The sequence below is a fragment of the Perca fluviatilis genome, chromosome 21 (assembly GCF_010015445.1).
Source record: "Perca fluviatilis chromosome 21, GENO_Pfluv_1.0, whole genome shotgun sequence".
Lineage (NCBI taxonomy): Eukaryota > Metazoa > Chordata > Actinopteri > Perciformes > Percidae > Perca > Perca fluviatilis.
The window spans coordinates 20,141,592-20,157,479 of NC_053132.1; the positions used below are offsets into that span (position 1 = coordinate 20,141,592).

The 15,888-nt window shown below is 41.6% G+C and overlaps 1 protein-coding gene across 5 annotated transcripts in view; it reads left to right on the forward strand.

The window, feature by feature from the left end:
• The window catches only part of grid2ipb (glutamate receptor, ionotropic, delta 2 (Grid2) interacting protein, b), a 45,195-nt gene that overhangs the window by 13,422 nt on the left and 15,885 nt on the right, over positions 1-15,888 (forward strand). For all 5 annotated transcript variants that reach the window (XM_039787221.1, XM_039787226.1, XM_039787222.1 and 2 more), the window contains 9 exons: positions 5,960-6,238; positions 8,609-8,694; positions 10,869-10,938; positions 12,310-12,462; positions 12,663-12,818; positions 13,623-13,774; positions 13,986-14,120; positions 15,046-15,131; positions 15,399-15,549. In XM_039787221.1, coding sequence (XP_039643155.1) covers positions 5,960-6,238; positions 8,609-8,694; positions 10,869-10,938; positions 12,310-12,462; positions 12,663-12,818; positions 13,623-13,774; positions 13,986-14,120; positions 15,046-15,131; positions 15,399-15,549 — 1,268 coding nt within the window. The remainder of the gene's footprint in view (positions 1-5,959; positions 6,239-8,608; positions 8,695-10,868; positions 10,939-12,309; positions 12,463-12,662; positions 12,819-13,622; positions 13,775-13,985; positions 14,121-15,045; positions 15,132-15,398; positions 15,550-15,888) is intronic.

The window sequence follows — 15,888 nt, forward strand, 5'->3', positions numbered from 1 at the left end:
AAATTCTGTCTACAGTCTCTATGCTTTTGAGGTATGGATCTGTAATGTAGCTTTTTGCAAGGTACAGTGTCTCCTCTGTCTGATTACCTTCAGCATCTAATAAAAGTGAACTTGCCTGAGCTCAGCTGCAGTGACAAGCAGCAGGAGTTGTCTTCAGTTTGCATAGTCCATCATCTATGGGATCTATGAATATATCAGACCTTTTGGCAGCTTCGCCGTACATCTCATAAAGAGATCAGATAGGTGGTAGATAAAAAAAGGAAACTATCATTGATGTCAATATCAGTATCGGCTTAACAAAGAAACAATTGTTCAGGCTCTAAGTACATCCTTTCTATCTCTATAGGCCTACAAAAGAGTGAAAATCTGGTGTACAGCTTCTTTTTAATAAAAAAAAGAAAAAAAACTCTTCATACAGGCGACCAGTGTTGTTAACAGAAGCTGTGACATTTAGGTTCCATGTGGGATTGAGACTTCATTATATGCCACACGGCAGGAACAGCACAGGGCTGGAGGTGCTTTATACAGTATTACCTGAATACCTTTTTGATACAATTCTGAATAATGAAATGCTGTGAAGTTTTTCTCTCCCCCTTTCTCTCCTTTCTCTCTGTACTTTACGCGTGTCCTAATTGCTTTATTTAGCTGTCAAAGTTGTTTCTGTGCGGCTTAATTAGCTTCTCCGAGACATGTTCAGTGGTAGCGGTTGTCTCTCTATTGTCTCTATCAGCGTGTTTGTTGCTAATTACTCCACTGGTCCTGTTTCTTTTCACAGACCGGGCTACAATCCTGTCTGTTCATGGCTGATTAATCTATTCAAATGAACTTAGTCAGAACACAGCAGACTAGTGTAGGTGGGAATCCAAACAGTTTGTGCAAATCTGTTTGGGGCTCCGATCTCAGCTGGAACGTAACGCAGCTGTGATTCAACAAACACGGAATCAAATAATTAACTTCTGACTCGCTTGATGTAACAGCTGGGATTTTGGGTTCTCTTTAATTCACCTTACCAGTGAAAAGAATGATTACATTTGAGTAATTTAATAATTTGTAAACATATTTACTGCTTGTTGTTGTTTTTTTTCACATTTTATTTAGGTCTTGGTTTGAAAAATACATGGTGTTGATGCATCGCACATGCTGTGTGTTTATATTAGGCGTGTTTATATGTAGGCTACTGTACATGTTCTTGTTATTTTTCCTTTTAAGGAGAACACGTCGTTGTTTTAATAAATCCTACAAAATTATTGATTGATGATTTTAGCCAGTTTTCACTACCTGAAGGGACTAGTTGAGTGGGCTGAAAGCAATAGTTGACATTTTGGGAAATGCACTTGTTTCATTTCTTGCCAAGAGTTTCATGAAAGAGAGTAATACCACCCTCATACAGTTATCTTAGCTTAGCTTAATTCAGAATATAAAGACCCAGGAACAACTCTGTCCGATGATAACAAAATCTGCCTACTATCAATTCAATTAAATTTTATTTATAGTATCAAATCATAACAGAGTTATCTCGAGACACTTTACAGATAGAGTAGGTCTAGACCACACTCTATAAATTCCAAACACCCCAACAATTACAGTAATTCCCTCAAGAGCAAGCATTAGCAGTGGCTGTTGCAACAGTAGCGAGGAAAAACTTTTAGGAAGAAACCTCGGCAGACCCAGACTCTTGATAGGCGGTGTCTGATGGGTCCGGTTGGGGGTGTGATGAACAGTGGCAAATAATAGGCACATTAAAGATAATGGAACAGTGTCTATCAAGTTAGCTGTTTCTGCCCATTTCCAGTCTTTATGCTAAGCTAACTGGCTGGTGGTGGTAGCTGCATAAGTATTCACAGTACAGACTCTCATCTTACTGGGCAAATAATTTCTCAAAATGTCATTTTATTTTTTTTACATTAAAATGAATGATAAAGAAGTTCAGGTTAAAGAAGAAGAGCAGCTTGTCCTCTCATATACCGTCTATCATCAGTCTGTGATAGTGAATGAATCACAGATGTTGTGATTTACTCTGTTGGTTTTCAGGATTTATTTTCCCAGAATGACTGTAACCTTTTACTCAACAATCATATCTTCGTCTACATTGCAATATATTAATTAACCCAGACATGCAGTTACATCACTATTTGTGCCCACAATAAAACAGTGAATTTATTGTTTTAAGGTTACACATGCCTTAGAAGAAATTAAGATAACTGTTAGAGTGGTAGAGTGTGAATGTCCTCACAGGTATAGTTATAAATATTGTGTGTGCAAGCATGTGTGGGTGGTTGCCTTGTCTCTTCGCAGCAGTTGTGATCACATGAATGAACTGTTTTCTGTTGTCAGCTGAGTCCTTGTGTGCGGGGGCCGACTCATTTTGTTTTGTTCTCATAGTCTGCACTGTTGTTTGGTAAACAGCAAGCCCTCAATATGAAACCGCATGTACAGTCCACATTCATCCACCCTCTTCCACATTTGGCTAGTTTATAAGTGCCACAAAAATGCATGTTTCAGTCTGTTTACTGGGCTTGGTATCGAACATCAATACTTTTGAGCAGAATGTATCTGTAACATAGTGTCTTAACCCTTGTGATGTCTTCCATTGGACCATGAACTTGTCGTCCTCTCGGGCCAAATCACAAAAATCCACACTTTTTCTGACGTTTTTGCTTTTTTTTTTACCCTTTTGGTGCTTTTTTCAATGTTTTTGGCCCTTTTTTTGATGCCGTTTTACACTTCTTTTCACTGCCATGTATGAACACCACTAACACCAATTTATTACTAGTTTTACACTTATTTTTGGAATTCATGGTCAATAAACCTCATTTATTGACAATTATACCTAATCCTTGAGTTAAAAAAGCAGAAATTATGAATTATTCAGACTAATAATAAAGGAAGGATAATCACAGACTTGTATATGCCAACGTTCAGTCAGGACACTGTTTCGAAACGTTTCAATTTCTTTTTCAAATGCAAAAGAATTTAACAAAACACCCCGAATTCAATGAAATTAGAGATCCGATCTTTTGTTGTACTTGTGAAGCGCTTCGTATGGAATCATCCATCCATGTTATTTTTGGTTAATTAAAATTAGGAAGTTAAAAAGAAAACCATATTTGTGATAGAGACATTTAGAAGATGGGTCAAATTTGACCCGAAGACAACACAAGGGTTAAAGAACCAAGTCAGATTTGTTGTCTTGTTTACATAGTCTTTAATCAGATAGTTTGTAATTGAAATCTTAATTTTTCAGATTTTCGACAGTTTTCACATTGGCTGCTTGTGTATAGACAGAATTTAACATTACAATTTTGGGTTCTATTGTTAAATAAAAAAGTGGCAACTTTTGAGAAGTTTGGCTTTCTGCAAAGTAAGTATTGGAAAAACATACAAACAAACAACTTGTCCTGAAACCTATTCAAAATCTTTGTCCAATTGTTGGCTAAACTGTCAGTAGTCATGTTTCCATCTAAATGTCAAGTGAATTTTAAGCAAACTTTTAAAATGTGGCAAAAAAGAAAATGCGAATTAGAAACGTTTCCATCAACTGGTTTAAAGCAAATAAACTGGACTACGCAAAGCGTAGTTTCGTCACAAGTTGTCGTTACACGTGGTTGTAGATTGCAAACCGGCTTGCTAAATCAAAGAGTTTAGAAGTTAAGTTATTTGGCTAAATGGAGAGAGGTAGCATTGTACAAGTTGGCCACCTGTGCAGAATACAGGGTTAAGGCAGAGACATTTGGTGTCAGCGAGACAACCGTTCACCGCTGTGTATACGCGGTGTGCAGGGCCATACGATCCAAGCTGTTGAACCAATTCGTCAATTTACCCGACGTGGCTGAAGCACAGGCTATAGCGCACCGCAACTCCACCACGCACCTTGTGCCACATGTATACGGCGCACTGGATGGGACCCGCTTACCGATCCTTTCCTCATCCGATGGATACTGGGACTATAGTCATGTGAGTTACATGTTCGCTACATCACAACTTATTCAGCTGTTTCCATCTCCCATTTGCAATTTAACTCTTTTTCGAAGAAGTCAAAAACCACCTCAAGCGAGCGTAATTTTTTATTTTTTTTGCGAATATGAGGATTTTTTTCTCGAATTTTGCCGTTTCCATCAACATTTTCTAATGCAATACTTCAAAATGCGCATAAAAATAGGTTGATGGAAACATGACTACGGACAGATACAGTAGTTTGACATTTTGGGAAATACTCTTATCTGCTTTCTTGCCAAGAGTTAGATAAGAAGATTGTTATAACTTATTATTTGTTAAATCAGTCAAATGCCAGACAGTCCCTGGCTCCCGTGTCTCAAATGTGAGACATTGTGTTCTATAATTGTAAACCAAATGTCTTTGGGTTTTGGACCATTGGTTGGACAAATCGAGCAATTTGGAGACCTTTTGATTGGTCTTTTTCACTCTTTTCTGACATTTTATTGACCAAATATGACACAAAATAACAAACGCTAACACTTTACTTGAAGGTATCTACATAAGAGTGACATGACACTGTCATGAACACATGACACTGTTATGAAGGCATGACACTGTCATGACACATGAACCCTAACCCTAACTCTTACCCTAACCCTAACTTGTCATGACAAAAAGCAAATGACACTTAATGACAGAAGTGTTATGTCTTGTTTATAATGTTTATGACACATCCATGACAGTGTCATGTCACTCTTACGTAGATGACTTCAAGTAAAGTGTAACGATTGATACATCTTCTTGTCTAACTCACGGCAAGGAAAGATTGATACCACAGGTTTTACTCTTCTTATCGAACGCTCGGCACAAAAAGCAGGAGCAGAAGATATGAAGTTGCATTATGGGAATTGTAGGTTCCAGCATTTTTGCAGCTTGACCCCCATACTATGGACTAAAAGTCAGCATGTCTCGGGCTCTGCTGTACCAATTTGTCCCTCATTGTTATGGACGTGCAATACAAAATCTCTGGACTACCTCTTTAAGAAAATCTGAGACACTGAATGTTGAGGTGTTTGAGTGTGTTACCCTTGTTGTTGTTAGTATGTAATGGAAATTTCATCGGCTTAGCTTTTTTATTAAGAGATGAAGCTGCTGGAAAAATACTGGACTCTTAATTTTAAATGAGAATGATCAATTTAATTAAATTCTATCCACCTACTGAGTGCCGCTTTGATTAGGTCTTTTACCTCCATAAAGCCAAAAAACAAACAAAAAAGTGCGTTGAGTGTCTTTTTTTTTTTTCAAAATGGTAAGGTCTGAGATCGATAAGATGATGAAAGCTTCCTGCTCTGCGCTCGCACTGACGGAGTGACACAGAGGTGAAGCGTGGACGGAAGTGTAGGAGAGCGAGAAAGCGAGAGAGTGACATACTGTAGATGGAGAGAGGGAGAGAGAGAGATAGCGGAGGAGGAATCCCATGCTCGCTCACTCACTCCCACACCTTTTCCTCTTGCTGTATTCTGGCTCTGGTACCTCACGCCGCTGCAGTGAGACACCAGCAAGCAGGGAGGGACGCCAAGACTTCCTCGCGCGCTCGCTCTCCTCAGAGAAAGAATCTTTTCTCTCTGGCTTCCCTTTCAACTTCTCTTCTTTCTTTTTTTTTCTTCTCGTCTCTGGGGATAGCAGTCACGTCCAGAGGGAAAGACCCCTCACCTGTCCATCAAAAGCCTTTTTCTTTGAGTCTTGAAAGACGGAGCCTGTTGATTTAAATTAGTGTGGACTGCGATTGTGAAGATTATTTCAGCAACGTCACTTTGTAATCTCTGCTCATGCCGGAGGTCTGACTTACTGTTGTTATTCCACTGGAATCCAAAGTTTTTGGTTCTGGACTCAAAATGGATCGAGGTGGATCTGTGATGTAGATCCATCCTCTTTCCTACCCCAGTTTTTTTTTGGACTCTTGTGGACAAAAACTAACATCACACAACCTTTTATTTCCCTCACATGCCACCATGTTCGCCAGAATCTTCATTCCCAAGAAGCACCGGCAGCGCTTCGACGAGGCCGTGTCCCAGAACGTGATCAACCGGCTGTGTCGCAGCAAGAGCATCAGCGAGCCGCATGGCCGAATCCGGCGCAGTCGGAGTGAGGATCACTCCGAGCGCCACCACGGGTCCAAACGGGCCAGCTCAGTGCCCAGAGATGGAGAACCCGGGGGGAGGGGGAACGGGGAGAGAGACCGGGGCTTAAGGAAGTCCGTCTCTGGGATACCCGCACATCCCCCCATCGGACCCAATCAGAGGTGAGCACACAATGTATGAGATACTGTATGATGTTAAAGGAGTCACTTTGGCTCTGTATTAAGTGTTGTTTACTGTTGGAAACCAGATACCACACATAATGCAGCAGCTAAAGATTGACTTTATTATTCAGATGTTTACAGGCAGGATGTTTTGAAAGTGTGTATAAGACAGTATCTCTTTTTCCATCCTTGCTGTTTTCCTGTCATCTCCAGATTCTTCCATCCTAAAGCTCATGTTTTCCTCTGAGTCTCATCACGAAGCTGAACTTTATTTATTTCATACTTTAATTTGTGTATATTAAGATGTTTTTACACCCTAAAATATAAGTTAGAAAGTGCCCAGTCGCAGTTTTTATTCAGCCAAATAACCACGTCTCCTTTAAACTGAAACTGCCATCTGCTTGTCTGCATCTCCTCATCTATTGAACATGTCAATCCTGAGCGGTTTTCGAGCCCCTGGCCGCTGACCCTCCACCCGCTAACATGCTGATTACACGACTCTCCAGTTAATAACACCACAGTGGACTTAGTGCAGGATTACAGAGGTGGCGGTACACTCCCATGATCCCACACAGACTAACTAACTGAATCCCAAGATCTTCCTGCATCCACATGGGAGTGAAAATGTACAGCACGCCTTCCCTGGGCTAAACAATGTCCCTCAAGAGTGTTGTGTTACACTGTTTTCACAGTAACAAACTAGATAGATAGATAGATAGATAGATAGATAGATAGATAGATAGATAGATAGATACATCGTAACATTTACTCATTTTTACAAAATGACCCATTGATATCCCATTGATACTCAAAATCAATCACTATAGATTCCCAATTGTCTATTTAAGCCAATATTGGCCTACATAGACAATTGGCATCTGGTTCATTGTGCCGCAGCACAGTAGTTGCATAGTTCATGTGAAATCACGTCAAAGTGTTAAGTGCAGCTGGTGTCGACTTTTGGGAATCAGTTTGTCAAGTGTGCTCAAGGCGGATGCTGCCTCTTCTTGTGGCTGCACAGCCCAACACACACACACACACACACACACACACACACACCCAATGCGCCGATCTGCATTTAGCTCTACTTACATAACACACCAGTAATCGCGGCTATCAAAGAACAGATCTGTCTGTTTTCTCTCCCCCCCCACTTTTGTCTTTTTTGTCTTCCCCCTGTTTACATATCGAGGCAGTGTTGCCTTGAGTCGTTTCCATGGCAACACACTGGTGGATAGACACCATAAGTGTCTCATCTTTGATGTTACGGGAGGCTCCACCGTGTACTCCTCCACTGGGAGGAATTAAAGCGGAGCACCAGCATCAGCAAAATGTCAAAGCTTTTTTTTAAATGTTGAGTATGTCCTAAATCATTTTTGTTTAGGCCGGAAGCCGGAGAATAAAACCCACAGAAAGATGTGTGGAGTGATCTGGAGTCGAGGTGGCACTAGTTGGGATTGTTGTGTAAAAAAAAAAAAAAAAAAAAAAGCCAGGTTGTGAGCCTAAATCACAAAGTTGGGTTGCAGTAAAGACAGACGTCATGCCGCCGCTTGTTCAGACTCCCACCTACAGGAAGTGACCCATCTAAACAAAAGCGAAGAACAAACAGCTTTGTGAGCAGCAGTGAGTGAGTCTTCCATCTTCCAGAGACAGCTGGGCTTCCCGTCCATTCACAGAACGGTTGTTAAATGATGTCACAATTTATGCTGAAACGATTTAATGACAACAATTGTTATAACTTATTATTTGTTAAATCAGTCAAATGCCAGACAGTCCCTGGCTCCCGTGTCTCAAATGTGAGACATTGTGTTCTATAATTGTAAACCAAATGTCTTTGGGTTTTGGACCATTGGTTGGACAAATCGAGCAATTTGGAGACCTTTTGATTGGTCTTTTTCACTCTTTTCTGACATTTCATTGACCAAATATGACACAAAATAACAAACGCTAACACTTTACTTGAAGGTATCTACATAAGAGTGACATGACACTGTCATGAACACATGACACAGTCATTTTAACTCTAACTCTAACCCTAACCATAACCCTAACTTGATCATGACAAAAACCGAATGACACTTAATGACAGAAGCGTTATGTCATAAACGTTTATGAGTTGTTTATAATGTTTATGACACGTTCATGACCGTGTCATGTCACTCTTATGTAGATACCTTCAAGTAAAGTGTTACCAAACAAACTTTATGATATTGTGTGTCGGCTAAAGTTGGGGAACATTTTTTTTTTTGTAATGAACTATTGCGCTCAAATGTATTATTTAATTGGTATAAAAAGTCAAGAATTACACTTAAGACACTGTCTGTAAATCTTTTGTTTAATTGTTCATCTCACTTCCGGTCTTTTTGTCAGGATAATTCGTGTCTACCGAGGGAAGAAGAACTTTGGCTTCACGCTTCGAGGTCACGCCCCCGTCTGCATCGACTCGGTTATCCCAGGTACTGCTTCTATCTTAAAACCCGTACAGTACATTCCTAGTAGATGCCTCCTCTCTGTGTGTGTGGTGGTTTGACCCAAACATTGTTCTGCGTTGGCTGGCGAAGGCAGATGTATTTTATGCGGGGGAACCCGTTGTTGTGCCAGCCGCTGGGCGTTAAAGGTGATCAGGAGGTGTTTGTGTGTGTGTGACTATGAGTGTACCAGGAAGTGGATTAGTCTGACTCACCAATGAATTGTTAAGAGGAACACACTTAGAACAGGCTGTTTTGTGCTGGAACAGGCGCTTAAAGCAGTCAGTGCTACGCAGTTACATTCACGTTTGTTTTTACGTTCAGCACAATGATCACATTCACATGATGCATTATTGTTTTGTAGAAATTGATCATTTAGGAAAGCAAATACACCTTCAAAACTTGTACAAATGGCGTATACAATAAATTAGATGTCATATAAACATCACACACATAACTTGTGATTTTTTTCAGATGCTTTTTAGTTTTCAGCTTGATTACCTTTTTATTTCTTGAGTTTATCTAATGGATGCTCTGTAATCCTTCTACAACCTTAAATTCACAGACAACCAAGATATAATAGAAGACGCCATTATGTAGAGATATCAAAATAATTTCTTTAAAGGTCCCATATTACCGTATTGCAAAGAGTGAGTCTTTCTTTATTATAAAGCAGGTCGAGGTGCTATACAATTCCTGTGAAAGTATCAAAACGCTCAATTTAAGGCTGACCAATCAGAGCAGCCGGGGTTTTTTTGGGGAGGGGAGCTTAAAAAGGCAGGCGCTAAAACGGAACATTTCAGACAGAGGGTAACAATGTACAGGTATATTCAGACAGACTGTATGAATATAAAATGAGTTTTATGAACATTAAAGCATGCATTAAAGCACATACAAGTATGAACCTGAAAATGTGCATGATATGGGACCTTTAAGAAATAGAGATTTGGGGATATACGCTTATTTGCTTTGTTGCAGAGAGTTAGACTAGAATATTGATACCACTTTCATGTCTGGCTGGTACATATGAAGCTACAGCCAGCAGCTGGTTAGCATAGCTTAGCATCAAGACTGGAAAAAGGGGTGTGTTTGGGAGTAACAAAAATAACAAATATTGTTTCTTTTGTAATCAGTAAGGTAGCTGTAGCCACAGCTGGAATATTTGCACTGCTAAATGAGTGTTTGGATAAAACACCACTAGCTGCTTTTTTTTACCAGAGAGATTATTGGCACAAAAATGAAATTCACTGTTAAATATTTGTCGGGGTAACTGCTACTAAGAGCTTTTGGTGAAAAATGTTAATTACTTCCATTTTGTGATTTTCCTGCGGTCAAATGTTATTTAATTAACTGTTATTGCTTTTCTAAATAAAAGTAGCAGACAAGAGAGGCAGTGAAGCTACTGTTGAGGGAATTTGCCAGGTTCCTCCAGTGATAAGGGAGGTGTGTGTGTGTGTGTGTGTGTGTGTGTGTGTGTGTGTGTGTGTGTGTGTGTGTGTGTGTGTGTGTGTGTGTGTGTGTGTGTGTGTGTGTGTGTGTGTGTGTGTGTGTGTGTGTGTGTGTGTGTGTGTGTGTGTGTGTGTGTGTGTGTGTGTGTGTGTGTGTTGACAGCACAGTTCCCGCCCACCATCATGTGCTGAAGCGGCCCGAGCCTGACTGACTCAGTGGGCCTTATGGAGGTTGATATGGAGATAGTGGGGGCGGATAGCATGTCTCTCATCGTGATCTGAACACAGATCCTTCACTGACAAACTGCCGTGATTCAAAGTCTGTCTCGTGGCCCGTGAATGTGCAAGAGTTTGTTACATCCAAACTTTGTGTTTAAAAAAACAACCAACCAAAACAATGACATGACATTCAGTTTGGGGAAAATGTAGCAGTGAGTTGACAGATGAGGAGGCGATGGTCGATGGGTACAGTGTAGTCAGAACAGATTCCACTGGGGATTTGTTTTGACAGTTTCCTTACTTAATAAGAATTTAGCATGGAGATCATCTCGTCTGTTGATGGGCTTTGTTGGATGTCAGATTGACAGAATCACATTAGTCACCATCTTTCCCTTCTGTTCAGTGGACCTTGTTAGCTGGTGAGGTTGTGACAGGATCACTTTGTCAAGCCCGGATTCATTTAGAGTTGCTGCATTCTTTTTTTCCCCTTATCAGATAGCCCTGCTGAGGAATGTGGACTGAAAACAGGCGACCGTATCCTCTTTCTCAATGGACTGGACATGAGGTTTGTCTTTAATGGATAACATTATTATTATTATTATTATTATTATTATTATTATTATTATTATTATTATTATTAGCAGCAGCAGTAGTTGTAGTAGTATTTTGTCTTTGCCTTCTGTCCAAGTTCTTGAACTGAGGCAGTATATTTAGAAATAGCTTGTTTTTCTCCAGGAGAATCCATCTGCTGCTACCATGAAAAACATATTTCACAGTGCCAAATAATCCATCACAGAACACATGACGCTTTTATTTTGGTTGTAGTTTTTCCCTTTAATGATAATTTTACTGTTTCTGAGCTGCTTGCAGGTCAGTCATCGTCAGGAGAAATGAAAGTCTCAGCTATGAAAAGTACTGGTAATAGGCTGAAGCTTGTGTGTATATATATATATATATATATATATATATATATATATATATATATATATATATATATATAGGGCAAAAGGATAAGAAGATTGACTTCTCATCTAACTCAAAATATTGAATGATTCAATAAACTATGAATGTCGCTGTATTCTCATTGAACCTTGGCGTGTGTCAGTGCAGGTACAGTATGTATGTATGGGCCGATGCACGTGCCTTTATGTAATCTTCTCTTGTGGGAGTAGTCCTTGTCGTGTGTGGACTTTACAACTTCTTGACCTTTTGCCTCTTGATTTTCCGAGAGTGAGTGTAGGAGTGCAGATAAGAAATCCAGCGTGGATGAAGTTGAATAGTACCTATACGCACTGAGTAAATAAAGTGTACCGAGCAAAATATAAGCCAAGATATTACCCAGAGCTGTGTGAAGGAAACAGTTTTACTCATTCTGCCCCCCTCCCTACCCTCGATAGCCATTTGAGAGAAGAACAGCTGTTCCCATGGCTGCCTGATGTACTGATTTGATTGGCACCGTATAATTTCGCTGTTCTCCCTGATAACACAGCGCTGCAGCAGTAGGAGGTAACCAGCAAAAGCAGTGGGAGTATTTCACCAGAGAGAGAAAGAAAATAAAGCACAAGATATATGGAAGATTTCAGCTTTGTGTTTACAAAGGGAACATATGTATGGTGTATGTATGGGATCTACGTATAACAATGGAAAAAACGGTTAGTTAGTTGGTTTACAACAGGTAGACCTTTGTAACTAGAGAAATATCCTTGTTTTAAAGGGTGACAGGTAAAAAGAACAACCACTGGCTTATATTAATTACATTATTTCCTCAGTTTGTTAGAAGTCATGCAATAGATTTCATTACTCCACTCCATCTGCTTTAGCCAAAAGTCCATCAACCCTCCAATATTTACATCTGTCCCTCCCTTTCTTCATCTCTCTCTCTCTCTCTCTCTCTCTCTCTCTCTCTCTCTCTCTCTCTCTCTCTGTCTCTTTGTAGGAACTGTTCCCATGAGAAGGTGGTGTCCATGCTGCAGGGCAGTGGGGCAATGCCCACTCTGGTGGTGGAGGAGGGTCCGTCTGAGTACTCCTCAGACCAAACCGACCCGGAGGAGTCTCCGAGCCTGGCCCCCACCACGTTACCGCGCTCCAGGTTAATACACACCGCACTAACAAACCTGACATTTCTAGCAGCTCATGGTCTGTATAGCTACAAGCAAACTAACATCAGACCCCTCTGTCAAGTGACGCTGCATTTGTCGATAAAGATGTCAAAGGAGAAACAATACTTTAGTAAGTATACATGTATGAATGACAGAATAATGGTAATCTCCCACTCTGCCCGCGGTGCAGGTCCCCAGCCCTCAGTTCTCTGCAGTGGGTGGCAGAGATTCTTCCGCCGAGCATCAAAGTCCACGGGCGGACCTTCAGCCAGCAGCTGGAGCACCTGCTGACCATCCAGGAGAGGTACACAGTCTGCAAGTCCCTGGAGACCTTCTTCCAGCACAGGTCAGTGGGACGGAGGGGGAGAGAGGGTCTATAAAAAGGAGTAGAAGACAGAGTGCATGGGAGGATGTATGAGGAATAAGAAACACGAAGGTCTGCAGTCTATAGCAGAAAATAATGTAGCTTACAAGTTCAGTTCTCAGCATTTGTCAAACTATCTTGGCGGCAAGACTCTTGTTAACTAGCTAGCTTTTATTGACATAGGTATAGCTGTTGCCTGGGAAACTGTTCTTTTATCATACTCAATGTAGCTTAATACAGACGAAAGAGAGAGACGTGGAGTTAATGATGGTGATAGGACAGTGAGAGAAAAACCATAAAAAAAAATAAAAAAAACGAGAAGAGATGCATGGAGCAATATCTCTGCCGATGATGCAGATGCTGCAGGATTATGAGCAAAATACCCATTGAATTCTACAGTACGTGCATACAGTATAAACCCCCGAAGGCCTCCTACTGTACTGTACCGTAACTGACATCCCTGTTATCCTCCCACCTTTTCATCTTTTCATCCTGTATCTCATTCTCAGCTATACGTGTCATTACAGATGCAAAGAATCTAAATCTCAGCTAAATCCTTACATCATATGCTAACCAGCAGTAAACAGGGGTTGGTTTGGTTATATAAAGATGTGTGCTAAGGATGCATTGTGTGTGTGTGTGTGTGTGTGTGTGTGTGTGTGTGTGTGTGTGTGTGTGTGTGTGTGTGTGTGTGTGTGTGTGTGTGTGTGTGTGTGTGTGTGTGTGTGTGTGTGTGTGTGTGTGTGTGTGTGTGTGTGTGTGTGTGTGTGTGTGTGTTTGTTGCAGGAATGTGGACACTCTGATAGTAGACGTGTTTCCAGTGTTGGACACTCCGGCCAAACAGTTGATCTGGCAGTTCATCTCCCAGCTACTGACGTACGATGAACAGGAGCGCTGCCAGGGCAAGCTGTCACGCTTCCTGGGTTTCAAGAGCAGTGGTGAGCCAAAAACACACAAGGTGGAAGTGATGCACATACAGTTTCAGCACCCAATCAATAAGTTGCTTGTTGGATTTGATTGAAAATCAAGCTTTTGTTATTAACCACCTGGTAATAGATTAACACAGGCACGAAAGAGCAGCTGTGTTTAATTAGCTTGTAAATAATTTTTTTTTTTAAAACTGCGATGATGTATGCGTGTGTTTTGCAGCCGCGTTGGAGCCTGACGTAGGCCCGGAGCACCACCGGCGGAGCAGCTCCATGCGCGTGACGGGGTCGTCCTATCGCGGCATGGTCCGAGAGAGGAGCTCTGACGACTGCATCATCGGGACTCACCTGGGAATGGGTACGCTGCACGTGACCACAACAAGAACAAGGATTTACTGCCGTGTAGCATAAAATCAGTGTGATCGCCACAGGCTTGGTCGGGTTTATACCAAGGTTTCTATTCGCTTTCCCACTCAATTCTGGATCAAAAACCTCTCACCCAAATGGGCGTTTTCAGATTTCCTGAGCTTACAGAATGGGAGCTGAACAGATATTGTCCACTTAAAAAGTGATGACATGTCAGCATTGTGTTCACATCTTGTTGCTTCCCCCCAAGCGGTCCAAGAAAATCAATTATTACAAGTTTTAACGACGACTGTAAAGTGAGTGGGTTATTTTGCTTTTCTTATGAAATCTCCTCTTCATTATTAATTCAGTATTTATTGCATCGTATTTGGGGGTTGGGATCCCTGGACATGCAATGAAAGTCTGGGTAGAGATTGTAAATGTGCTTCCTTCAGCAGTTACTGTACTAATAATATTCCCTTGGGCAAGGCATCTAACCCCCAGTCTCTCCAGTTGAACTGCTCAGAGCTCGGTAACAAGGCTGCGTGCACACTGGTCAGCTCCCAGATGGGAATGTGTGTAATTTGTTAGACTGTTGCTGAAAAAGATGTGTGCGCGGCAAATCCTCTGTGGATAGTTGAAGGCTACATAAGACAGAAATGGCCATTCTACATTCATACATTAACTCCATATCTCAGCTGTGCTTTTGATAGTGTCCCCAAGCTATCAGGTTGGAAACACATGCATTGTTTATTTCCAGCAGATTTCATTCATGGGCATTACATCAACCATTTGCTAACTCCTCCACCAGGAGCCAAGCTTTTGCTCCTCCACGCTGTTCCTCTCTACTTCATCCTCTCTCCCCTCTTGGCTGGGGGGTGGATGGAAGGAGGAGGCTTACGTCCATGTGTCACTGTTCATGCCTTATTGTGCTTTAGGAATTCATGTGGATGAATCCGGGAGCCCGGAGGAGAGGCAGTCAGGAGATGGAACCTCCTTCCCCGAGTCCCCTGACCTCAATCATGTAGGTATAACTGCAGCTTTTCAGCACCAAGCTGTTAAGCAACTGGCACAATGAATGCTAGTTATGTTATCTGTGCTCTCCGGCCTCACATCATTTGAAGGTCTGCTCGAGATGACTGCGATTCAAAGCATGTTCAATTTGATTCGTGGCTGCAGTTAACCTGCGGCGTGCAAATTGTTCCTGAAACGCTTTAAAAGCAGCCGGCCTTCAAAGCGAATGTGTCGCAGCGATTGTGTGCTAACCAGCTGATCATGCCTCCACCCGTAGATGACAGGGGTGTACACGGAGCTGGAGAACGTGTACGCGGGGAAGAGTGTGTCACCACTGCGGGGGGGCTCCTCAGCAGAGCCCGAGAGGCCGGGACAGACTGAGGCCTACGGGCGCTCTCTCTCCCCCCTCACACTCCCCCCTCTAACAGGTACCCCTGGGGCCGACACACACACGCCCAAACACACGTACACACATGCACACATATATATATATATATATATATTTACACACACACAATGTGCGCATGCTTTCAGACGCATGCTCTCATCATTGGTTCACAGTCGCTTCCATTTAGGCTTGATGCATTTGCAGAATGACTTACTGAATGCAGATATACTGTAGTGTTTGGCAGGAATGACAACTGCAATCACTTTGAGCCTCATTAGCACACGACTGATGCCATGTTCAAGTCACGTTAGATTTGCTGTAAATACAAGCTGCAGAATAGGGAACAATGCTAATGTGATGGACATGGGTCATTAAAGGC